General features: G+C 41.2%; 1 protein-coding gene across 2 annotated transcripts in view; it reads left to right on the top strand.

The window, feature by feature from the left end:
• Positions 1-930: 930 nt before the first annotated feature.
• scube1 (signal peptide, CUB domain, EGF-like 1) overlaps positions 931-25,370 on the top strand; it is a 119,144-nt gene continuing 94,704 nt past the window's right edge. For both annotated transcript variants that reach the window (XM_062443405.1, XM_062443404.1), the window contains exons 1-3: positions 931-1,067; positions 4,315-4,437; positions 22,993-23,118. In XM_062443405.1, coding sequence (XP_062299389.1) covers positions 980-1,067; positions 4,315-4,437; positions 22,993-23,118 — 337 coding nt within the window. In that variant the 5' untranslated portion in view covers positions 931-979. The remainder of the gene's footprint in view (positions 1,068-4,314; positions 4,438-22,992; positions 23,119-25,370) is intronic.

Genomic DNA, 25,370 nt, shown 5'->3' with positions numbered 1-25,370 from the left:
AGGAATGATTACAGTGAGGAAAACCTCTTTCACTGTTCATATGGACACCTGACTGATGGTTTAACAGACACACTTGAACAACAGTGAACCTGTCCTGTAAGGCCATTACGTTTAAATGTTTATTGTGTGTTTGTGGTGTATATTACATAACAAATTTGCAATCAGTCTAATGACCACAAACTATTTGCAACACAAATAATCTGGAGTTGTGGGTCCTGGGCCAGTTGCCCACTTTGTTCAATCCATAATCCACTTTTAACCATTGATGCCACTAGGTGGCAGTATTTCTTAATCCTTAAAACCTCCTTAAACGCTCAGCAGCCTGTCCTGACTGAGAAATAGAGTATATTTAGGGATTTTCAGTGGGATACAAAGTCTACTTGTGACCTCTCATCACAAGTTGTGGACTGGTTATTAGCAATCTAGCCAACTGAGAGTGAAGGAACTTTCTCTAGTTACTGAATATTTCACAAGACAATCTAAAAAAAAAAGAGGCAAGAATAAGAAGTTTTCTTCTTTTCTCATCCTTTTATCATTCTGTACACTGTTCATTACATTTACAATTTGAGTTTGTGTCTTTGGTGGGGAACTCTGAGTGCCATCATCATGACTCTCTCTCTCTCTCTCTCTCTCTCTCTCTCTCTCTCTCTCTCTCTCTCTCTCTCTCTCTCTCTCTCTCTCTCTGTCCTTTCTACCGGCACAAACAAACCAATCAGAGGGCTCGAATTGCCATCACTCTCTCCTGCTGTTCGTTCTCTCTCTCTCTCTCTCTCTCTCTCTCTCTCTCTCTCTCTCTCTCTCTCTCTCTCTCTCTCTCTCTCTCTCACCCCCCTCTCTCTATCCCTGCCGCTGCCAGTCCACCAAAAAGCGGTCCTCCTCCTCTCGTGTCAGAGACACACACACATACACACATCCACACACACACACACAGTCCAAACCCCCAGAAAAGCCCTGCTGAATCCTCACACCGTCTGTCAGCATGGGGAGCGCTTGTTTTTCCCGGGACGTTTGTTTGTTTATCCTCCTCATAAATACTTGCAGGGTGATGGGGAATGTCGGACTCGCAGGTAAGAGCTCCCCTTTCCTCTCTGTCTTGTTTTATTGTCAGCCATTCACTGCACTTTTTGGTGGCTTCAGTTTAACCGGGTTAAAGGGGGGAAACCAAGGAAACCTGACTGTCAAACTAATATTATCACTGGATAGCCTATTATTAGAGATGAAAAACACAAGGGCACTTTAAACTTGCTTTGCAACCCCACATGCACACTGCAAGTTCTTATAATATTACTGGAGCCTACTTCATGATATTTTTTAAATTACTGTGATATTGTAAAAGGACCGTGACGTTAAGATTCAATGAATGGCACCGCAAAGTCACATTTGCGCACTTAAATTCCTTAAGGTATATTTCCCGCTGTTATAAAACATGATTTGACAGGACAATTAGTCATTTCCTAAAGCCAAAGAGATTGCTTACACGCCAAATTCTAGGTAGAAACTCAGTTCCACATGTCATTTTGTCCTGTGAAAGGCATTCGTGATGCGCAAATGAATGTTCAGCCGTTCACCAGACTTCACTGGAACTTGTGTTTCCTGCGCGCAAAGGTCAATTTCAATCGGAAACCGCAGCTTGATCTCTTGGTTAAGCGCTCATTTGCTTTCATTTGGAGTGAGAGGGGCTGCCTGTTTTAATCTTTCACCTCATATGTGAGTCAGGGAGTGATGCAAATGATTTACCGAGGGTGGTTTTTAGAGTCCGCTAGAGAGCATCTTGCCTCTGGGATTAGTGGCCGGTCCTGAGCTGGAGGAGAAGGAGGGAGGGAGGTGGAGTGTGTGTATGTGTGTGTGTGTGTGTGTGTGTGAATGTGGGTGGGAGAGGGGGTGTGTGGTGGTGGCAGGAGGGTCGTCAAAGTCCCAGGAGGAGCAGGCAGGCAGGCAGCAGGGGCCCAATATTGACCGGGCAGCAGCACATTGTTCAGCCTCCCACTGCTGTGAATGGGTGAGGAGTCAATATTGAGACAGTGAGCCACCATGCAGCCAGGGCTTTGTCAAAACCAGGAGGACTCAGGCTTATACAGAGAGGAGCAGGGAAGCTTATAAAGAGCTGGAGTGTCCCCTCTTGCCACATTTCACCATTAAAAAATCACATAAAACACTTAAGGACTTGAACTTGTTGCTTCCTTTGCTCTCGAGCTCTCTCTTTGGCTCCAATAAAACACTCACTGACTTTTTTGAACAGAAAAATATTTATTGTAAATTCCATTTTATCATTTATTTATTGCCTTTGCACGGTGGAGCTGGGCGGAGGGCCAGGCAGAGAGCAGGGCTGGACCGCAAGGCTGCTTCCAGCCGGGTTGTCTAACATACACACAGGCTATTTATACTCTGATGGAGGAGCTCCGTGCTGATGCTCAGTGACAGATTTGCCAAGAGGAACCAAAACATCTTTATGTCTGTCTTTGGATCCACCCCCCCCCTTCTCCTCCTATGTGTGTGTGTACACTCTGTAATGAGTTGGCCCTCTGCCCTCGGATTCAGGCTCAGATGTGACCGGCTCTTCTATCAATAACATGATCAATCAGGGAGCCGTTAAACTCTGTTCCATGCCTGTGGTTTGCTGTTGCACCTTGACTCTTGGCTCTGTCATACAAAAGGGCTTGTGATTCTATCAGACACACTTGACAAGGATGTCCTGGGATTTGATAGATGTGAAAAAGACAATTCCGTTCCATTAAAGCTGGACAGAATAACTCCGTACACTGACGACTGCAGTCACAGGAAAGATTTGACCTCCAAATTCAAGTTATTTTAAAGCTGCTGGAGAAATGTGTTAAGCCTCATTACACCTTCATCAGTGTCATTGTGTCCACCTGACAAGCAGAAACATGAATCATTTTGTTCTCCTTTACGTGTAAAACAAGCCGAACGAAATCAATGAAATAAACGTGAGTGTGGACGTATTATCACGTGCAACTCTTTATTCTGAGGTGAACTTCTATACTCAGAAGTCTGCTCAAAGTCATACATATAGCAAGTCTCTTAACTTTGAAAAGGACCATGTAAGACCCTGATTTGATTTCAGACAGTGAACAACTGCTGTCGCCACCTCCATGGTTTTCGTCGTACCCGTGACGGCCGTGCTGCTCTTGTGAACGAGAACGGCGCTTTGACGCCGCTGTTGGAGTTTATGATGGTTTAACTTTTGGAAACAATAGAAACTACAGAGAGAGAAACAATACAGGGGCTCATCTTTATCGGTTTTTGATTTTCCTGCATTGTATACCTTTTTACCAGCCGGAAACACGTAGATCCGTTAAGAGAAACAGTATCAGGGCACATCAGCTTCAAAGTTTGATAATCCAGTCTAGCGCAATAAATGATGCTTATGATATGAACCTAGTCAGCAAAACATACTGTATCATTTATTTCATTTTGCTAAGCATTTCCTCTGTTAGCCACAACCTGCTCTATTTAGCTGCATGATGAGACTGTAGTAGGTGGAGAGCAGCAACCTGTGATGTATGGTAGTAAGTATTAGAGGTAGAGGGGAGCTGCTGCTGGTGGAATTGTGCCTTGCTGCCACTTAGTCAAGCCAGGGTTATACTCCTCCAAAGACACATAAAGGCTTCTGTGATACTACGCAGAAAAGGGTGTCATGGTTCAACCGTAGGTCGCAGAAGCATACCTCCCAAATTTCGACTACACGATGTGCAGACCTGTGTGTCAAGTGAGTTGATTGGGTGATTCAACTCCTGTCCAGAGGCTGGTTCGAAATAGAGAGGAAAACGAATGTAAACACGGCACATACAATTATAAAACAAACGTATCCAAGTGACCCCACTCCATATTTGCCTCCTTGCAATCTAGATAACCGTAATTCTACCTTCAAAATTATGAACACCAAGATTGCTGGGTGGCAAATGCAGTGGCAATGGCCCACTGTCTGAAAGCACCTTAAGGAAAATGTTGGTGCAAGTGTAAATGTGTAGAGAATGCAATCAATGCAATTGGAGTGGTCAGACCACATCTGGAGGTGCTCTATTCACAGGGGCCATGGAACTGACAGGGGTAGCAAAGCTAGCAGTGGTGCTGACAAGCTTCTCTACAAATAATTTTAGTCTAGTTTAGTTTAGCTCAAGGTATTATTTTTATTTGTCAGGGACCACGTACAAAAAACTTTGATCTCATACGAGAAGAAGAGATTTTTCGTACTACATTTAACTACTAAGACGGTCATCACCCAACATCAAGGCTTGTTGAATCCTCAGTGACTCTGGTAACATCTGGTTTGTTTGGGTGTTGATATTTGTACAGATGCAGACGAGTGTGCGGAGGGTTCAGATGACTGCCACATTGACGCCCTCTGCCAGAACACGGCCAAGTCCTTCAACTGCATCTGCAAGCCAGGCTACAAGGGAGACGGCAAGCAGTGCGAGGGTGAGTCCCCTTCTCTCACCCATCTTTCCTTCTTCTTTCCCTTCATCATACTTAACATACTACTTATTCACACTTCAAATGCATCCAAATTCATGTGAAAACACACCCAATCAAGGGGAATCAATCACTAAAGCCACATTTCAAGGTGTTCATGGACATTTATGCCTTTTATGAAGTATATGCAGTAGATAAGTCGAGTTTTCACGAGCCAACAGATTGGTGTTGGACCAATCAGTCATTTATGGGTTCAGATAGGTGTTCAGATGTTTACTTGCTACTTCGTCAAATTCAAGTCCTCAGTATGCTTCCATCAAAGTGCCTGTCAGATGTTCCAACAGTGTCTGAAACACCATTCCTGGGTTGAGACTGCAGTGGTTTTTTTGAAACAGACAATCTGACGCCCAGTCACGCCCACTTTCACAGCTATTGGCCAGGTGTGTGGAGATGTGAAAGTAAAGGCACGGTTTGAACGTCTCAAGTTCTCTTTTTTTAATCCTTCACACACCTACTTCAATTTCACAACAGAATGCAACACTATGAAGGCATTTGAGGAGAAACTGTCCAAAAGTGAGCACCCTTTATCCCTGTTTAAGTATTTTAGCCTTTAGACATGGTTAGACGACACCTTGTACAATCTACAGTAGTTTGCACAAAGCATACTTTGACTTGCTGAACAACTATTTCAACTAGGCACAGTATTTATAAATCAAGCATGATTCAGCAGCTACTTGTTGTGTTGGTTTGCCTCAAATTTGCTGACATAGATAGATTTCATGGATCGTTTAAGCTCAGTACCCCCAGGAATTCTGGTCGAATCATGTGGTTTTGTAGTTCACCCATTTTAAATATAATGACAACATCCAGTACCACTGCAGCAAATTTTTGTATCTTTCATTTAGCGAGGCAATGACTGTGTTCATTACAAAGGAAGGTGTATCTAGAGTAATGTTTTAACTGTAACCATGAGTTTCTTAACCTGTACCTAATGTTTTAATTGTGCAACCCTAACCGTAACCCTACCCCTAACTAGAATGGCAATGGCTTATTTGCCATGTCTATAATCTTTCCCTAACCTTGACCACGTCTGAACTACATTGCAGAAGGAAAGCGATCAGTGGAGTGTTGCTGTTAGGTGCAAGGGAGGAAAAAAAGGTGTGTAGGAAGGGTTCATATTGATGTTCCAAGGAAATACCTGTCAAACACACCCAAGTAGACATCCCAAATAACCATCACAGACATCTTCTCTAGCTCTATGCCCTAACACAGATGTGTGTTATTTCTATCTGTGTAGCAGCACAGTAGCAGTTTCCCCTCAGCTAAAATTATCCATAAGCAGGAAAGATGATGTAAGAACTCCAGTTCGTCTCAAACGGATCCAGACCAAACCTGAATCGATCTGGGGGCAAGTCTCTGCTGATGTAACGCTGGGTTAGACAGCTGTTTCACAACCCCCCACATACACACCCCCTGCCACCATCACCATCACCCATTCACCCCCACAGGTTCTCCTAATTAACGGGGAGGAAGTGGACTGAGCGAGGGTGTTAGGGTGAGACGGGGCAGCACCTGGCTGTGCGTTCACACCTCCACTCACTTCTGCCTCAAAGCACACCACAGCTGGAGCCCCGCCGAGCGCACAGATATGCTCTCTCCCCCTCTCTCTCTCTCTCTCTTTCTCTTTCTCTGTGTTGTGCTGAATCCCAGCTTACTCTTTATTTATGCACACACACACACACATACACACACATTGTAATCCTCTAAGCTTTTCCCATGTACCGTATGCTCCACACTGCTCATAACTAGACAGCCTGCCTTTATATAGATGATGCTACTTCTGTGTTTTATAAACCTTGAAGAGATTAAATGATAATTCCCATGTATTAGTTTTGGCCTTCATTTCTACTAGTTATTATCACAACTGTGCAATATCTACTTCAAATGATGGGTTGTAATGGATCTTTTTGACAGTTAGTTATTTCCTTTGCTTACCAGAATGCATTTAGACAACCCCCTTAGAGAACTTGGCTGAACTTGTTAAGTTCCAGCTGTGGGTTTTACATGTTCACTTGTACATAGAAAAAAAAAAGTATCCGTATTCTCCAGCATTAAAGGTGAAAACAGCCATTTGCTCCCTGATGGATGTTTTCTGCTCTCCCAGACCTTATTGTTGTCGCACTGGAAATCTGTTGTGTTGTCGGAAGGGATTTTTCTTTTTTAATCCAGGAATATCACACACTTCACCTGTTTGCTCAGCTGCCTGTGCTCAAACACAAAATGAGATAGTGGTTTGTTGTTGATATGCATGGTATCAGTTTTAGGGGTTTAAATTCCACAAGGTTCATCTGCACTGTAAATGTTTGCACTTTATTGTATAGTAGACCACTTAGAATGAGAGAATTTAAAATAAAGAGCAGTGATGTTACAGTACAGTATATGATTACCCAATGGGCTTATATGTCTATGTGCTTATGTATGTAGCTGAAGGGGACAATTAACCCCTCAGTAACACTTACAGTATGCTCTACTACACAGTGTATCTACATAGATGTACTGTACTAAAGTTTAGAGCTATCATATGTAACTCATCTCAATTCAATGTAACTCCAATGACATTTGGGTGCAGTGGTCAAAGCACTACATAATTAATAATATTAACATTACAGCCTCTAACAGCTGCTTTGCTAGTGGGCAGAAAAGATGCTATCCTACATCCTTCTAGCATTGTAGCTGCATTAATGCTGACTGCTGCTTTAGCATGAGATCATCCTATCAAGGAAAATGCACTTTATCCCAGACACACATCACTGTATGTACATTTAACAACATGAATATAAGAAATACAATTTCATCATGTTACCTTAAATAAACATCACAGAGATTTATGGTTAATTTTTATGGTTTAAGTTCCCTTATGCTGAGCAGCCTGTTTAACTAATGTCGTTGTCACTAGAATATTTTTTATTTATCCCACCTCCACCCCTCCTCATCGAAGGACAAATATTAACACTAGTCACGTTAGAAAGTTACGAAACACACAGGGTATTTTCTATTTATTTTTCTTGTGTTCATGACCAGTCATGAACAGTGTGCTGTAGGATTACTCACCTGGTTTCTAGATTCAGATGTTGCTAATATAAAGGAGACTTTTATGTGGATTAATGTTTCTATGTCTAAGCACATAAGCAGGGATAATATAAGGATATATATAAGTTTATTAGATTAAAAACATTATTTCAATGATGTTAAATGACTATATTTCCAAAATGTTCTACAGGACCTCCTAGACATGTTTCTTGGCAAAAGCAGTTAAAAAAAGTCATTTTACATAAATGACAGTGGTAGCAGCTTGTTTACTTACACTTTAAACCTGGATTTGTTTATAGCGCTTGGTGCTTGATGGTGGTGTCACTGTGCTCTACAGACTTTATTGTGGGAACTATAATTTACCAAAGTGCACTTTTTGACCGAAACCCAAAATGCAAATATTGTGTTTGAGCAAACTGCAGCAGATTATTCTTATAAACTCACAGCAAAACAGCACCATAGATAGGAGAAAACATGTTTGATTGCATTTTGGTTGAAATGGCCTTATAAATTGACATGTTATTGATTGCAAAGTAAAATCCCCAAATATCTTATGCATAATTATGCAGTTCTGTTGTCTTTGCCGCTCTATGCTTTGCTTGCCATAGCATATTGATTTATTATATCGGACAGACACACACGTGCACACATTCAGTCTGAAGGAGGTGTCCTGAATAACAACAGCTCCTCTGTCCTCTGAGGAGACAGCACAAAGTTCAGCTTTTTCAGGAATATGATCTTCTTCCCATAAAGCGTCTGTCTGAGGAGATTCTGTCCTGCCAGCCACTTTTTATTACATCACCTCACCCGCTCCAGCATTTGAATCAGTGTTTATGTGTGTCTGAGTGTCTAAAGTGTGTGTGGGAGCTGTACTCTGCATCGATAGAGCTTGAATGTCAACTGCGTTTTATTACGTCACCGTTCTACATTTTGGATGTGTGTGTGTGTGTGTGTGTGTGTTAGTGTGAGACTATTAACCATCCGTTTGCCTCCTGACCGTACGTTGAAATATATCGAACTCCCACCGGTGATGAGGCAACAGCTCATGATAGGGACGCCAAATGAAGACAGATGGTGGACGGGAGTTGACCCCTGACCTCGGTGATTAGATATGGGCGCTGTAATTGGCCGGCTGTGTTTTCCATCAACAGGCATTACGGGCCACTTTGCTGGCCAGCGACCATTAGTCGCTCTGCTATTCCTGGAAGCACCTGGAAGCCACAGAGACTTTGTGCTCGCTCTATTCATCCCTTTGCTTCTTCATTCTCAGCATCACTTCATATCAACATATAATCAGTCAACAGTCAAGTAAAACACGCAGTACTCGATGACAAATTAGATAAAACTCAGGGTTGGACAAAGGCTCTTTACTCAACAATCCTCTTGAGTGCATTGGCTCAGAAATGTATGATCTATCAGCGCCGTTATCTCGCGTTATTCATCTTATCGGACTTTCTTTCCACAGCACCTGTATTTATTCAGAGACCTCCGGATGCACTCTTTATACATAGTCTTGGATGTTAAGTGCTATTTTGGATTGTGAGACGTCATGACGCTCCTACAAGCAAATCTGTTTAGCTTCCCTCACGGATTACATTATTTCACAATTAGGGATTTCTCAATTTGGTCCACAGGATCAAAAGGGCCAGTTCATGCACAGTTTGTGCCATCATTTTAAACGTATCATTTCAGTTTAGAAATTGTTAATTAGGAGTGGATCAGACTTCATGTAGCCCTAGTTACTCATATCACTTGTTAAATGTCCAATCCTGTGGTTTTTGTAAACCATTGTGGTCTAGGTGCAAGAGCAGTCAGTTATAGTATATTTCACATCAAAACTACAACATAATCTGTGCTGCATGGTACAAACAATAAACAGTGGCAAGAAGCTTTAAATATGGATATTAACTTACATTGAGCACAGGTGGGAGAAGCAGGGAGAGTTGGTTTGGGGGGAAAAAAGGTGTCATTGCTTTTCTAAAGTGCTGCTTTTGGTTGAAACTGCCTTTAAATCTCAGTTCAGTATTACAGGAATAATAAGCAGCAAAATATTGGCAATTTGTGAATTTTCACAAAGTTTGTTATACTTCCCCATTGTCTGAAATGTAACTAAAGCTGTCAAATAATTGTAGTGGAGTAGAAAGTACAATATTTCCCCCTGAAATGTAGTGGAGTAGAAATATAAAGTAGCATTAAAACAAAATACTCAAGTAAAGTAAAAGCACCTCAAAAAAGCTGAGGGACTGAATCAGCCAGATTTGACTTTTTTTGCTGGAAGATCATGTATTTTTGTAGAGCCCTCTGCCTCCAAACTCCCTCTGCATCAACACAGTGATCTCATGAAATGAATGAGGAGACGTTTTTGACTCGGTGCTTTAGTCTGTTTGAAAAAGGCCTTCATTTTAATGCAGGCCTTCTTCAGGCTGACTGTGCAGCTGTTTGCATCTGTATCAGCAGATGCTTGATATTAAAAGACTTGGATCAGGACCAAAGGCAAAAACACTTGATTAGGACTCTAAACACAATAAAGATTGACAAAAAGTGTACTTTCTGGAAACGTTGACACCTACTTATTAAAACATTTCCCAGAAAAAAAAAATATTTATCTTACAGTAAGTGATGCATATTTCAGATAAAGAGCAGCTAGTTAGCAAAAGCCACAATTACCAAGCAGAAAAACGCAAGGATGTTAAATACAAAAAACCTTTAGTTCATCAATAGAAAAATCCCAGATAAAAGACAGGAGTTAGTGTGTTTGATTGACATTTGTCTCTGGTGAAGTGCAGTGCAGAATCACCATTGCAATGAGAGCTGAGCACTGCAGCAGCTGCCAAAGAAAGCAACAATGTAAAGTGGTTTGACTTTTCACATCAGGAAATTGCTGGGCTAAGGCCAAAAACCACATGAATCTTTGTCAAGATCGAAAAGGTCTGTGTTCAGAATATCAATAATGAATGGCTATATTTGGAATCGGAATAAATGTCCAGACACTATTTTTCACTTTCCTTTTACTAAAGAAAGCAACATGAACATGGGTTTTTATTGATTATCACTTTATTAATGTGTAGTTTAGAGGTTCCTGAGGGACGTGGCCTGTGTGGCTCCACATTGAGAGAACTCTGGCTCGCTTTTGTGCTTTTGTAACGGCTGGGATTCGAGCCCCGGTGACCAAGGGAGACGACCTGTGCTCTTAGCCTCTGCTACACTTCCGCACTACAAATTAGAAGCTCGCAGGCTGCATTGTTCCACCAGGAGCCGGCTCCTCGCTCGTTCTGCAGGATTCAGGCGGGAACACCTCCCAGCCACAGACCACGCTGCCCATGGGTGTTCTTCATCTTATCTCCTAACTTCTGAGCTATCCCATCAGGACTGTGTCCTCAGAGGAGTCATTTTCTCTAGTGAATCTGCTTCTCTGAAAGCCTCTGAAATTTGATCTGGCGTTTATGAACGCTGCCCTCTCTGTAGACTTTTCCACAAGCTGATACTGCCGGCTCGTTATGGAAAAATGTGAACTTTTATCCCCGTGCTGTCAAATGAAGAGTATGTGGGAGGAGCTGTGTATCAGTCAAGCCTGCATTACTGCACATGTGCTGGTGTACGTGTGTGTGTGTGTTTGTCTGTGTGTGTGTTTGTGTGTGTGTCTTTGCCAGAGATGTCTCCCTGTTTATAGAAAGCAAAATGGTCTAATTGACTGAGCATTGTGCAACAGTTTACCAAGCTGACACTTATAACTTCAAAGAATTGACAGATGACTCACTGAGAATTAAAGGAGCTTTTTTAAGGTTCAGGGCAGGAAAAAGTATGAGCTTTAAGAAATTAGTGATGAGATTCCTCTTGCAAAAAAAAAAAAGTCTATTTTAACAACGATATTTAAATCTCATAAATATCTCAACAAAATAGAATGAAATTTGGCGGTATAAAAAAACTTGAAACTTTTTTGAACTCTCACTTGTTGAGTCAGTTGCCTGTTAAGAACATTTTTTACAGTGTATGATGGTCCGGAGGGATGAGTGGACTGGCTGGTTGCCACAGAGCTGTCAGACGCCTGCGAAATCCCCCCCCTGTGTTTACTCAGCATTTGTCACTTACAGGCTAATTGATTGGTTTTCATCAGCACTGTCCGTTGCACCATTCTCCTCCCTCTCATTATGTGTTTTAACACCAACGCTCGCCTATTCCCTCGCCATTCACACAAACATCTGCGCTTCTGTGTATGTGTGTTCGTGCCCGACGTCTCGGCTGAAGATTTATATGTCTCTGTGCTGGAGCATGTAGTTAAATGAGAAGCAGGTAAAGGAAACATCACATGAACACTGGTAAAAGAGTCATAAAACACAGGTATTGATGGTGTAGTCAATGTGTAACTGCTTTTTTTTCCTATTTATAGAGCAAACAAACCAAGCATAGTTAATGTTACATTGCATTCCAATGTTTCACAATAACAATGCAGGTTAATAGACAAACATAGGACTATACAGGATTGTAGTAGTATTTCTCACAAGAATGGTCACATTGAAGGTAAAATAATAACTTAACTTCCCCCCTGAAAATCTTGCTTTTGTTGACCTCCATTGGTTTAACATTTCAGCTTGTTACAGTGATGCACAGGTGTACTATCCCATCATGGTTGGGTGTGACATCATGGTTGGGTGTGTTTATAGGTGGCAAAGATCACACTTCTGACCCATCAGAGGTGAAACAGACTTAAACAAGGAAAGTGAGATAGTGCTTGATAGCCTGGTGTTAATAACATCCCATCCCTATAACATTGTCAGACTCACTACTGACAGCTCACAACTATATAACAGATTGATACAGCAGAGCTAGAGATTGCATCTTCTTTTTAATTCCACACATTCTTCTTCCTTTGCCAAATAATGGTGCCTACAATTCCCACAATGCAGTGGGTATTGAGGCAGTTATCAGATTTCACATAGCTCCCTCTGGAGACACTATACTACACTTTATACTACTTTTTCACATATTGTACGCAGTAGCACTGTGTGAAATTACCATTACTATAGGTGCGACCAGGTGCAGTCATATTAACACCAATCACTGTCTATATTCGCTCTCTCCTGTATGTCAAATCAAAGTTTCGTTCTGTTTTCGTGCAAACTCAGGCCAGCTTCAGCAGAATCACAGGTGATGCATGATGTGTGTAAATGGAAGTTAGTATTCTAGCTGCGTTCCATAGAATTGTGTGTTTTTTGCACATACGATTGAAAGAAGTGCCTTTGTTTTAGACTGGATTGTACTCAGCAGCTCCTCCCTGACTGTGAGCCACAGTGACGAACGCCTGACCTGCTTTACAGAGACGGGGACAGAGGGAGAAAGGGCATCTCATGGGAAGAATGGATGGCAAGGGAGAGTGCAGGTGGGAGGGCGAGAGGGAGAAGTGGCAGACAATTACTAGGCCATTGTCTGCCTGGCGTCTGCACCTCCGTCATCAGTCAGCCCCTCTCCTCACTGGCTAGAGACAGACATACACACACATACATATCTAAATTCACACACACATGCAAGCCACCTAACACAGATTCCGTCCGTGCACCTCCCTGCCTCTCCTGTCTCTCTGTCTCAGCTCAGACTCAGTGGAGCGGGTCAGATTCATTGAGGCTCAGGCTTTATATATAGACACAGTGACCTCACGCCAGCATCTCCAACCAGGTTCCTTGTCAATTTTTCGACAGATGGTGTCTGGCGCTGCCGGGGTGGAAATGTCACTCAGGAAAAGCTGACAGGGATCAACGAAATTCTGTATAGCTTGAGTTCTCACTCCATACCTGCACTGTAAGGCACTTACCATCATTTTCTAGCGTATTGGACTTCTCCGTTGGCATCAGTTTCAAGCTGGGGTTGTTCCACCTCCATGCTGCAGGGTTTGCAACAACCTTTGAAGCCAATTTGACATAGTGGTCAAATTGTGTAATTTTCCCATACAAAATCATGGGAAAAGTAATGTCATGTTGACAGATGACTTGTTTCAGTATAAGATTTGAACCATTTAGTTGATTATTTTATCCTAATTCAGATTAGCGGAGGGCTAAACAGGAAGTGAGCTGGCTCAGCTGGTGGAAGTCTCTAATGAGCATGCTCTATGGGCCAAATGATCAGGAAGTGTTAGCAACATCCAAGTCTTTACAGCGGGAAGTGGCTTTTATTGGCTTCATGCGCCACTGTGCAACTTTCATCAGTATGAACGGAGCCTCGCCTTTAACTCTGCATCCATTTCTTTTCATATATGCATGGATTGTTGCTTTGCTCACCATGCTGTAAGAAGTGCACTGTCTGAGATTGCTTCATCCTTATTTTTAGTCTTCAGTCAGATGTTACCTGGTGAAGTTAGAAAGCTGTAGGATGTTAAGAAAGTCCATATTATCCATCTGTGATACCATTAACAGACAAGAACACAAGCACTCTTAAATTAAAAAAAAAGATATTGAAATCCAAAAAGTTGTCAAGTCCCAAATCATCTGCAGTGAAAAACTTTGGTGCTTAGACTAGGGATTGACCAATATGTTTTGTTTATTTCAGGGCCAATACCAATTATTAGCAATCAAGGAGACTGATAATATACATTCCAAGGAAAAATGAAAATATTGGTCTCAAAATTTAGAATGTCAAACAGCTTTGGTGGAAAGTAATTAGGTACATTTACACGAGTACTGTACAATTTTAAGGTACTTGTACTTTAGTTGAGTACTTCCATTTAATGCTACATTGTACTTCCAGCTCAGCTTCCTACTCCACTACATTTGTCTGACAACTGTTTAAATGTCATGAATCAACAACATGTGATAGCAGAGAAACTGTCGTTCACAACCAGGATACTTCATTACTAATGAAAACTAGAGCTGAACATGTACAATAGCAATAGACTATTCAACTCTGACAACTGTACACCATCTAAACAGTCCATGTGTGGATTAACACAGGCCTTAGATGCAGTTCCATTACATCTGGCGTCGCTAACAACAATCCTGTACCTCTCTTACAGTTACAAGAAACAGAGTCAGAGACAGCTTCAGGACACACTGTAGTAAGCTTACTAGTAGTCATTGGTTGACACTAACAGTATGACTGGCCCTGGTATGTGACGTGCAAGAAATAACGTTATATCCTATCAATTCTTTTGCTAGTCAGCTGACACAACAAATGAAATTGTCGTCATTCACTATCGCATTCAAATTAGCTCTAGGAGACTCATCAGCTTGACTTACATTATATCACTGTAGGAAAGTGCATTATTAGGGCATTTTCAGAGGTGTAAATGGGAAAGTGATCATGCTTGTTTTCATGGAAATAAATCGTAAGATTGTGGTGTTTCTATAACTTCAGCATAGAGCATTGTGATCTTCATTGCAACTTTGGTGATATCTGCAGCCTTACCAACGAAACACAACTCTGCTCGCACACAGCAATCGGCAATCGGATAAAACAACCGGATTCCAATAATCGTAGGAAAAGTAGAAATGAATATTGGATCACATAATTAGCCAGGTCGGTAATCAGCCGACCACTAGCCTAGACTGATAGTGACGCTATTCAAATTTGGGATCACATAATGCATTTCTTTGGCTCTCTTCTTTACAAAATCACAGAACTAATTAAGTTGGTCATCATTCTAAATTCTTACAGAATAGTACTAAATATGCAGATATATAGATCCTCATATTTCTTTTCTTTTTTTCATCCCCTCTGCAAAGAAAGAACTGTCACTTGCTCATTCAGTGAGTGATTTTCGAATGCATGGAACACGTCCACGTCCACAGACACCAACATTTTCTCTAGAACCATGAAGGTAGGCTGTCCATGTCCACTACTTGTCTGTGGAGTATTTTAGGGCTTTACATGGACACAAACTGGATTTTGAAAAGGGGAAGGGAGGGCATGCCTCCCTGTCCCCATACACCCCAGCTGTGATTTTTTTCATGTTAGTTACTTTTTTTTAGGCCTAATACACAGTCCTATTCTATAAAAAACATTCTCACTGATTAACTGTGCAGAAACAGTATATTACTGTTCACAGCTATTTTTTTACAGTGTGAGATTTACAGTGTGTGTTGGATGTGCAGACATTTTCTGGGCCTTTATATCATTTGCAGAGTAAAAGAAAATATCCGTCCTGATTATTGGCCTTGACTTGATAACCAGGCGGTTGCTTTCTGGCTTGTTCTTGACAACGTAGCCGGCCGCACTCTTAGCCTGGGTAATGGAATGTGAAATGCTATAGTTAAAAAAAAAAAAATGTCTAGATTCTTTCTGGTTTTGCCCTGTCATCCAAGCTCTTGAATAAGCACACATGGTTGTTATTTTGGGACACGATCGAGTGGAAATGGCCCCTGAAGCCTGTTAAAACTCCTTTTATCTACTTTCAGAGTCAAATTTGAGACTTCTGTTTTCTGCTCTTTAACTAATACGTTTTAATGTGGCTGTCAATCAGACGTCAGCCACATTCATCCGCCATATAATATGGTTACAAGTTTGATGCAAATGTTTGGGAAGTCATGCTTGTAAAACTGCTTACTTTTTTCTTTTTTTGGACACAAATGGGCAGTAGAACTTTAAATCAAGCTGGCGTGTAAGTCTTTTTCACGGCAGACATTCTGACCTGTAATCGCTGCAAAAATACAGGTGCAAGTGCAACCAATAAAACTGAGGGCTTCACTCCATTTAACTATTCAGTAAACCTTGGCAGTGAGCCAGCATGCACAATACCAGGGCCGTTTAACAGGAAAATCTATGTGGAATACAGCCATCGTTAATGTTATTCATTACACCTGTGTTTTCACTGCTATTTCGTCTATGAAATGTCAAAAATGCCATTAATTTAATAGAGTTGGCTCATGTGTTGGCAAGTAGTTAATATTACACTTGGACATCCAGCAGACACGGAACAATATTAGAATTCATTTGGAATTGTGTTTTTTGGCCACCTGACACATGTAAGTCTCCTTTTTAGCTTTGTCTTGGTCTCTGTCAACTCCTGAAAAAAATATCGGAGTCATGCTAGCTTGTGAGCCGCTAGCTTTGTCTTTCTGTTATTTGGTGCTGAGCAAGTAGTGTACAGTACAGTGGGTTTGGTCTAGTTTTTCTTTTAATGTTGTTTGCTAAAAGGCTCTGTGAATATCTCATTCTTGTAGCCTGTGAAGCACTGCAACAAAATAATTACTTGCTTGTTTGTTTGTTTTTTGCAAATGGAGTCAAATGGCTAACAGACACTAGCTGGACACCTTATTGCCTTTTAAAGGAACAATTAGGTTACCTACATACATACAATCAGCAGCCAAGGAGCATACATCTAATGAATGTACTGTAAGTTTAATTTATTTTTTTTTAAACAAAAAAACAGGCTAACATACACAGACCTGACATCTTATCACCTTGGAAGCTTAATATGACTAATGCGTTAGCAAAACATTGTCTAAATGAACACATTCAGCACACACATAGCAACATTAGCATTTATTTAGGGTTGTGTTTTAGGCCATTTGACAAATGTGACGTCTTGCCCTTTCCTGTTTTGGTTCCACCAATTCCTGAAAAAAATTAAATTACTGTACGTCAAGCGTGCTAGCTTCTAATTGTCATTTGGTGTTGTGGAGAATTTATTAGAGCTTGTTTGCCATGTTGTTTCTGTATTCTGTCATCAGCCTCAACAGAGTCTTGTAAGTGTCCCAGTAATCAGTGCCAGTGAGCCAGCGTGCACGATATCAAGACCATTGTTAATGTTATTAATCACACCTGTTTTTCCTGCTATGACATGTCAAAATATCTGTGATAATGAAGGCCATTTATCACCTCATGAAAATGGCTACCGTGTTATCTTAGACATGTTAGCAACACTGGAGTTATTTCTATTCACATTGAGAATATAAGTCCTAGCCTGTTTACACCAATTCTAATTTCACTCAAGACTAAAATAATATTCACTCTATATGATGTTGAAAATATCAAATTCAGACATGCTGCATGAAATGAAAGCAGCATCCCCTCTCCTGCCCTTCTCCCTCCCTTTCACCTCCCCTCCCTCTGGCCTTCAGTTAGAGGGCATGGGGCCGTCAGTGAAGGCGCCTAATTCACTTGATGAGACGTGGAGCATAAACATTTCCCCGGCAATTAGAAAACGTGTGTATGTGAGCGGAAGCAGCAGCCAGTCCGAAGCTGTCGGGGCACCGCTGTCAGATGTCAACAACAGCTCAGGGGCAGGAAGTGGCACCGTTTGGGGCCAAGTAGACCCTACGAGGCACCTTCCTCCTCCCTCCACCAAGCTCTCCCGCTTCCCTGTAATCTCTCTGATACACACACACACACACACACACACACACACACACACACATACACACACACACACACTTACACACAGTTCAAACCCTCTGTCCCATTCTCTTCATCACCTCAATACACACCACCATCCAAACAGTTTATCCTCTTTTATTTTCACATAAAAAACCGATTACGGGAACCCCAGAGTGCTTCAGCTGAATCAGTTGAAAAGCATATACAGTATGTTCTTGTGCTTTAAATGGAGATTTGACCCATATATTTCCTAGGCCAATCACCTCTTGATTATCAGTGATTGGTGGGCACTTAGCTAAATGTAGCAGCTCTTTAAAGCCTGTTAATAGCAGTTATCAGATGACCACAACATTTAAACAAACCGTAATTAATAAAGTTAAATTGCACTCATTTGACAGCAGACACAGAAAGATATGTGAATGATACAGAGCCATAAAATAATGGACCATAAACACTCAAAATTCAGCATTGCTTGCAGTAATGAGAGCCAGTTGACCTGTGAAAATGAAGTTGAAGTCCGGTAGCCACGATTACTAGAATTGTCCTAAATGGGCTTGTTAAAACAGAGCTAACATCAGTGATCTACTGTATATCATGCTTTACTACAATTTGAACTGCTGTCCACTATGCTAAAGCCATAACTTAGCTTACAGCATTAGACCTTTTAATTTCTCTGCAGGTAGTACTAGAGAGATACACTATTTAATGCATGTACATCCGTTTTGATAGAAAGATAAAATGTATATATATATATATATATATATAAATGTGTTCCATTCATTTAATTGAGCCATTGGGATGTAAGTCTTTTCAGCCTTGAGCTTAGCTTTGCCTCAGACAAAGTACGACTACTTTTGTAACTTTTCAAAACAGACAATTCAACAATCCGGCCTTCTTGGCAGTGGGGCACAGCCTGCAGGAAGCTTTTCACCACACTTGAAACTTTCTCTTTTAGTTGGATACAATTGAATCCCACATGTTAAAATGAGCATTTTCAGATTGATTTGTAAAGAAATGTCTGAACAACAGGAGTGAGATTCGGCCAGCTTAGTGTTGATGTAGTCCCAGTCTGTGTTTGAAGCAACTCAGACACCAATTAATCACCTGCTGCTTTACATTCACCCTCAGTGCTGAGACCCCCCCCCCCACACACCCCCCGCTCCTACTCCTCCTCTCCCCTCATTCTCCCTTAGTTCTAGCCTTTACCTTCTCCCTCCATCTCCGACAGATGAAAAGCAGAGCACATAGGAGGTGCCACATTGCGCTGAACCACGCCATCTGAGCTGGCAGCACAGCAAAGTGTCCAAACAACCTTTCCCCAAACAGTCGCCCATTCCAGCTCACCCTAATTGGTTGCAAATGCCTTTCAGGATGAGCCAGTGATGGCTGTGAGGAGTTTGTATACACAAAGCTCATGCTCTTTAAAGCACAATTCCACCATGATTGATTTTTTTTGTTATGTTTTCCATCCTTTAAAATGAGCTCTGGCTGTCCTTACACATGCAATTAAAGATCATTAAGGTCAATTTTCTGAAGTTTTTTGAAGAAGGATTAGGTCAGCGTTTTATATTACAGAACTGGATGCAATATGATGATATTAATCTTCTAACACCAATCATGCTGGAATGGTCCTTGAAGCACAGAGGCGGGGTTTTCATGTCAGCGATCAGACAAACAGAATTAAAATGCCCTGATGTGTGCTGGCCTGCGTAATTGGCTTCCGGTAAACATCTCTGTGGCGCTTCATGGTGCAGAATGTGGCATTGATTTGTCTTCTGTCACGATGGTTTCAGACCAAGTGAAACCTCTCAGATGAGGATCTTTTCATGTTTACGTCCGCCCGCTTTTTGGACTCTTCAAAGAGATCACACTCGAGCCAAAATCGCAGTGTTAATCATGTGAAAGGAAGTGTTTTGAGAAAAGTGCGGTGAACGGGTTTGTTTGATTGTTCTTGCGCGTTGTTTTTTGTGTGTTTGTGCATTTATGGTGTGATTGCTCAGTAAATGCTCAGTTATCCAGGTCTGGGTTACGTCCATACACAGGATGTGGAGGCTGAGAGTTACGTCACTGTGTTTGTGTGTGTGTGTGTGTGTGAAGCCCATCGCTGCTGTGTGCCAGGGTTTCACTCCTTCATTCCTGTTTGGAGCCATCAGCCACCCATCGATCAAACCTGGCCCAACTTGACTCCCTGACAGTTCTGCTTCCTGCTCCAAACACACAAAGGCCCGACTCATGCCTCAAGCCGATATTAGTCTTTTCTTAAAAAAACTCAAATATGACGGACCTTTTGACTTTCTTCTACAGATCCACTTTAGTCAAACCAGTTTCTACGTGCCTCACCAACCCTCTCTCCTACAAATTAAGATTAAAGTTTTTTTCCAGTCACAGAAGTGCTATGTTCTTTTACCACACAGATGTCAAAGGGATGGTGTTTGGGGTGGTTTGTGGGCATATAAAGCCACAAACCAGCTTTCCATCCTGAATCCTGCATGTGTTAAGGTTTAGGCCTCTTGCACACTTGTGAGCGGATATTGTCGGAAAAGCTAATTAAATACGTCGGTATTTGTCGATACATTTAGTATGAACGTAGGAAATTAGGGATTTTTCACATCAGAGAACAAAGTTGTTTTTAAATTGAGTTTGCTGACCGATGGATATTTTCAGGTCTGACGAATGTGCTAAATACATTTTCTTCATTTCCAAATTTTTGAAGAGTACGGTCTAGACCTGCTCTATGTGAAAAGTGCCTTGAGATGACTTTTGTTGTGATTTGGTCTTGTTTTAAATTCTGCCACATTAACATGTTTGCCAGCTACCAGTCTTTGTCTTTACCTGTCCTGGCAAGTTTGCTAAACATGTTACTGCTGTCAACTGTTGATTAGGGGAATAGCATGAAACCTTTGGCAGTAATGTGTATCACATTGTCACCTGTTGGTGCATCTTTATGTGTCTATGTACTTTTGAAAACTTTGCTCATTTTTGCTGCTAGTGGCATCAACATCTGAACAGTACAATGTAATAGAACAAAATAACTACATGCAATATCAGTTTATAAATGCAGTTTGTGTAGAGGATGGGTCGTTGAGTTTTTGGTGTCATTTGGGATGATTATATTCAGTGTTGGGGAGTAACTAGTTACATGTAACAGCATTTTGTAATTTTATCAGAAAATAAATGTGAGTGTAATCTGTTACAGTTACTTATGAAAATGTTGATGATTACAAAGGGGATTACATCTGAAGTCAGACCTTTAAAGTTTTGCTCAGGAGGGTTTTTTCCTCATTTTGTTACTGAATACATAAATTGATGTTTTTAATTCTTTGAAATCAACATTATTTTATAGTTTCATCAAATGTCTTTATTTTATATTCCAAAATCTACATGAACTAATGAATACATAAATCTTGCTTTATAAGAAATGATCTCCCATTACTTTGATTAAGTCATTGAAATAGTTACATTACGTATTACATTTAAAATAGTATAATTAGTAATCTGTAACCTATTACATTTCCAACCCTGATTATATTGTGAAGTGTCTGTGTTATCACAGCTGCAATTACACATAGAGGGCTTCTTTCAGTGACTCCAGCCTCCAAATATATTGTATTAATATCAGCTGTCAAACTGTTGGACAAACAGAAGGACATGCAGTCAGACAGATGGGGAGGCAGACAGATAAGCTATCAGGTATGCAGGTGGAGGCGATGCATGCTGACAGACAGCAGTTATAGAAGAGAATAAGAAGACATAAGGCAGAACCAGGAGGGGAGTGGACAGACCGTGTAATGAAATGCCGTCGTCAAAGTGACTTTGACTTAATCAAGCTGACATCCTATTTGGCACGAAGAAGTGACAGAGAGAGTGAGACGGTCATCAAATAGAACCAGAGGGCACCTGCACTGTCATCCTCAGTGCAGAGGGAGGAGGAGGAGCAAGAGGAGGGAGGAGGAGGAGGAGGAGGAGGGTTTGGGGCTGGGGTCTTCCTCGCTGCCTGGCGGATCTCCTGCTGTTCACACGGAGGGGGGGGACTGTTTGTTTAAATGGCTCCGCATGGCAACCACTTGTGAGCAGCTCCTGTGAAAGCCTGCGCTGGCTCAGCATGGAGGTGGAGGGGTTGGTGGAGGGGTGTGTGTGTGTGTGTGTGGGGGGGGATCATCAAAAGAAAAATAAGCACCGGCTGACACTCTCCTCTTCTTCCTCACCCCACCCAAATGCCCCCACCTTAACTCATCCTGAGTACCCCCACACACACACACACACACACACACACACACACACAGCGCAGTAAGGGCACCTGTGAACTGGATCTAGTGTGTCCAAACTTTTGACTATTTGAATTTCCTACCAATGACACACCATGAATTTCCTCCCCTGAGGACAAAACTATCATCATCATCCTTATCACCTTCATCATCATGTGCTAGATGCAGACACCTGCTGCTTTTTACTGCTCCTGCTAGTAACATACTGTAATAACGCTGTCATCTACCACTTTATTTAGCACCACCGACTGTCAACTGAATGTCAAGATATAATTCATGTGTGCAGCCTTCAAAGTTTAAGAGGTGCTTACTGTGATGCATGCTGGCAGCAAGGGCAGGGGACAGCCAATGAGAGCGCTTCTTACTTCCATAAAAGTGCCATGAAAATGACAACAGATGGCAAATGGGTGAATTAAATGGGAAAAAGTCATAATTATCCTTTAAAAATGTGTTAGTGAAATCAATTACTTCACATTTAAACTGTATAGGCAAGGTGTCTCATTATAGTTTATTAAGGGATTATAACTTTTTTGTCAGTATAAATTTTGCTTCAATGTTTCAACACCAAATATGGTTTGAATATGATCAAAAGTAATTGAAAACGTATTTCCAGGAGGAGATCCCCTCTTCTCTTCCTGCAGGATTCAGATGATTGACAGGGAAGACTGTGTAACGTTATGCGCCGCTGACAAGAAAACAATAAATCTGGAACTTTGACCTTACTAATAGCAGTTTTATGTTCGCGGTGATGGATTATGTCACTCAGCAAGTCGAAATAGAAAATCGAGTCTCTGTTACTACAGCGGCAGACTGACAGAAGATAATAGATTTCAGTTTCAGACTCTCTCTTATAACATTATCTCATCTTTTCCCCCCTATCTCTCTCTCTCTCTCCCTGTCTCAGACATGGACGAGTGCGAGAACGACTACAATGGGGGCTGCGTCCACGAATGCATCAACATACCGGGCAACTACAGATGCACCTGCTACGATGGATTCATGCTGGCCCACGACGGACACAACTGTCTGGGTACGAACCCCTCGTTCTTCCTCTTTGTGTGTTTCTGTGAATGATGTCCCCGCTTCTACTATGGAAGGATCAAAATAGTCATGACATCGGTCAAAGTTAAACCCAATAAAGGCCTCACCTTTATTTATATATTCTTTATTATACAGTATAATTATGGGAGTTTTGTCCAGATGTGAGACTGAAGGAAGACAAAAATTGAGACATAATGACCAGTGTGGGTGTTGTATCATAACAAAAAATAACGCAAAAAAAAAAAGAAAAGAAAAAAAATCATTCACTTTCCATTTATTAAACAAAAAAGAAGAAGAAATACTTCATCAAAACCACTAACTTAAGAGGAATTTTCAGGGCTATGGTAAGTCTGTCTAGTGATCTGCATGTCTAAGTGTGACAAAGTGTTAATATATCCTTTGGAGTGTATCAGTAAGTGAGGGTGTGTGTGCATGTGTCTGATTCAGTGTATGATAGTGAATAGATATGTCTGTCTGTCCGTGCTCAAGAGAGTATAGTTAAGGGTGTGTAGATCTTCCTGTGTGTGCGTGTCTATGTGTGTGTGTGTGTGTGTGTGTGTGTGTCCTTGTATCTCTTAAGCCCGTCTGGCTCAGCTCGCCTTTCTCCGCAGAGTCCCTCTGTCATCGTTTGGAGGGTTTCCATGATTTGTGCTGTTTTATGCTCGTTTCTCTGGGAGGGCGGTCGGGGTTGAAGAGTTCTCCTACAGATATCTGGCTGTGCTTTATTACTGACAGATCCAGCCCATTTAGCCCCAGTGCTGTGTTATTGACTTAGCGTCAGCCAGACTAATGTTTTTTCTGCCCGGCGCAACACGTAGCTGCGCAGGGATGTGCTCAAACACATTTAATCCCATCTGTCCTCCGCCGCTGACTGACGAGAGCAAAAATCAAATTAAAAACATCGAAAAAAACAAAACAACATCATTTTGTGATGTCCGCGCATTCTGGTGGGGATATGTTTTGGCATTTGTAAGTGTTGCAAGCTCCTTCTTTGACCCTTTGGAGAGATTGAGTGAAAGATTGAGTGCTAATGGCAGCAGCCAGCAGTGCAGAGTAGCTGCTGAGTTGTAGATTCCCCTCACAGGAATGACTTTCAGACAGCTGATATAAAGCAGAGTTAAGGCTTTCTGCTATCAGAAAATTCAAAGTTCCGTGGCCAAGGATGTCAAATAAAAAATGGTTCAAATTCAGTGCCCGAGTTCAGACATGCCTCTGTAGTTTCTAGTGCATGAGTAGAAGTTTCCTTTCGCACAAAGAGTTATATTCTACAGAAGTGTCACAGTGTCATTAGCTAAAAACCAAAAACTGAGAGTATTAACCCTTTACATACTGTTCATATTCTGACTCATAATTTGCCTCTACACCAATTCACATTCACAAATTCCCCTCCAGTCATTAATACATGTTTAATTAATCCTTCTGTTTGATTCATCTTATGGAAAAAAGACATTCACAATCACTATGGTCCAGGAGAAAATATGATGAGGAATATGATGAATACAATATGTGTGAATGCTGATTTTGGCATTTTCAGCTGCACAAAAAAAAAAAAAGATACATTTTATTTCCATGTTTGTATACTGTGGGTCACATTAGGATAAGTCCAGCTAAAAGAAATGTTTTACAGTGTTTTTATAGCTCTCAAGTGTAAAAAAATGGGACAGTATGTAAGGGTTAAGCAGCCAGAAGTGGTTGGTTTTAGCTTTAATATCTAATTTGGCGTATCAGTATTCATGAGAGTGAAAGTGTTTTGTCTTGTTCTTTTTTTTTTGACAAGGGCAAAGGTTTAATGTCTAATGTTTTTGGCCGAATTTTTCACAGACGTTTTTCATCAATCATATTCATTATCTTAGCATTTAGCACACTGGATAAATAGAGTGCAGAAATGGGAGTGAGTGATAAAAAAGAGCTTTACAACAGCAGGAATCTAACAATTGCTCCAAATTAAATAGAAAAGCATGTTATTGGTACATGCACTCTATGACACATAGACGTGTTTTCTGATCTGACCTTTGCTATTCCAGCTGCAGCAAATGACCTGCTTCCATGTTGTTCCATACAGACACAGCATGTCATGAAATATACTGCAGGGAGTAGCTCAGGAATGCAATAAACAATAAAAACCTTTAGATTAACATGTACAACTTTCACTTGATAATAAGCAGGTATTATATAATTGGGTTAAATATGTCAGTGATGTAGATTTAAGCATGACACAGTTATGTCAAATATGAATGTAAC

This window comes from Scomber scombrus, chromosome 22 (genome assembly GCF_963691925.1).
Source record: "Scomber scombrus chromosome 22, fScoSco1.1, whole genome shotgun sequence".
Classification (NCBI taxonomy): Eukaryota; Metazoa; Chordata; class Actinopteri; order Scombriformes; family Scombridae; genus Scomber; species Scomber scombrus.
This window is presented reverse-complemented; position numbering and strand designations above follow the sequence as displayed.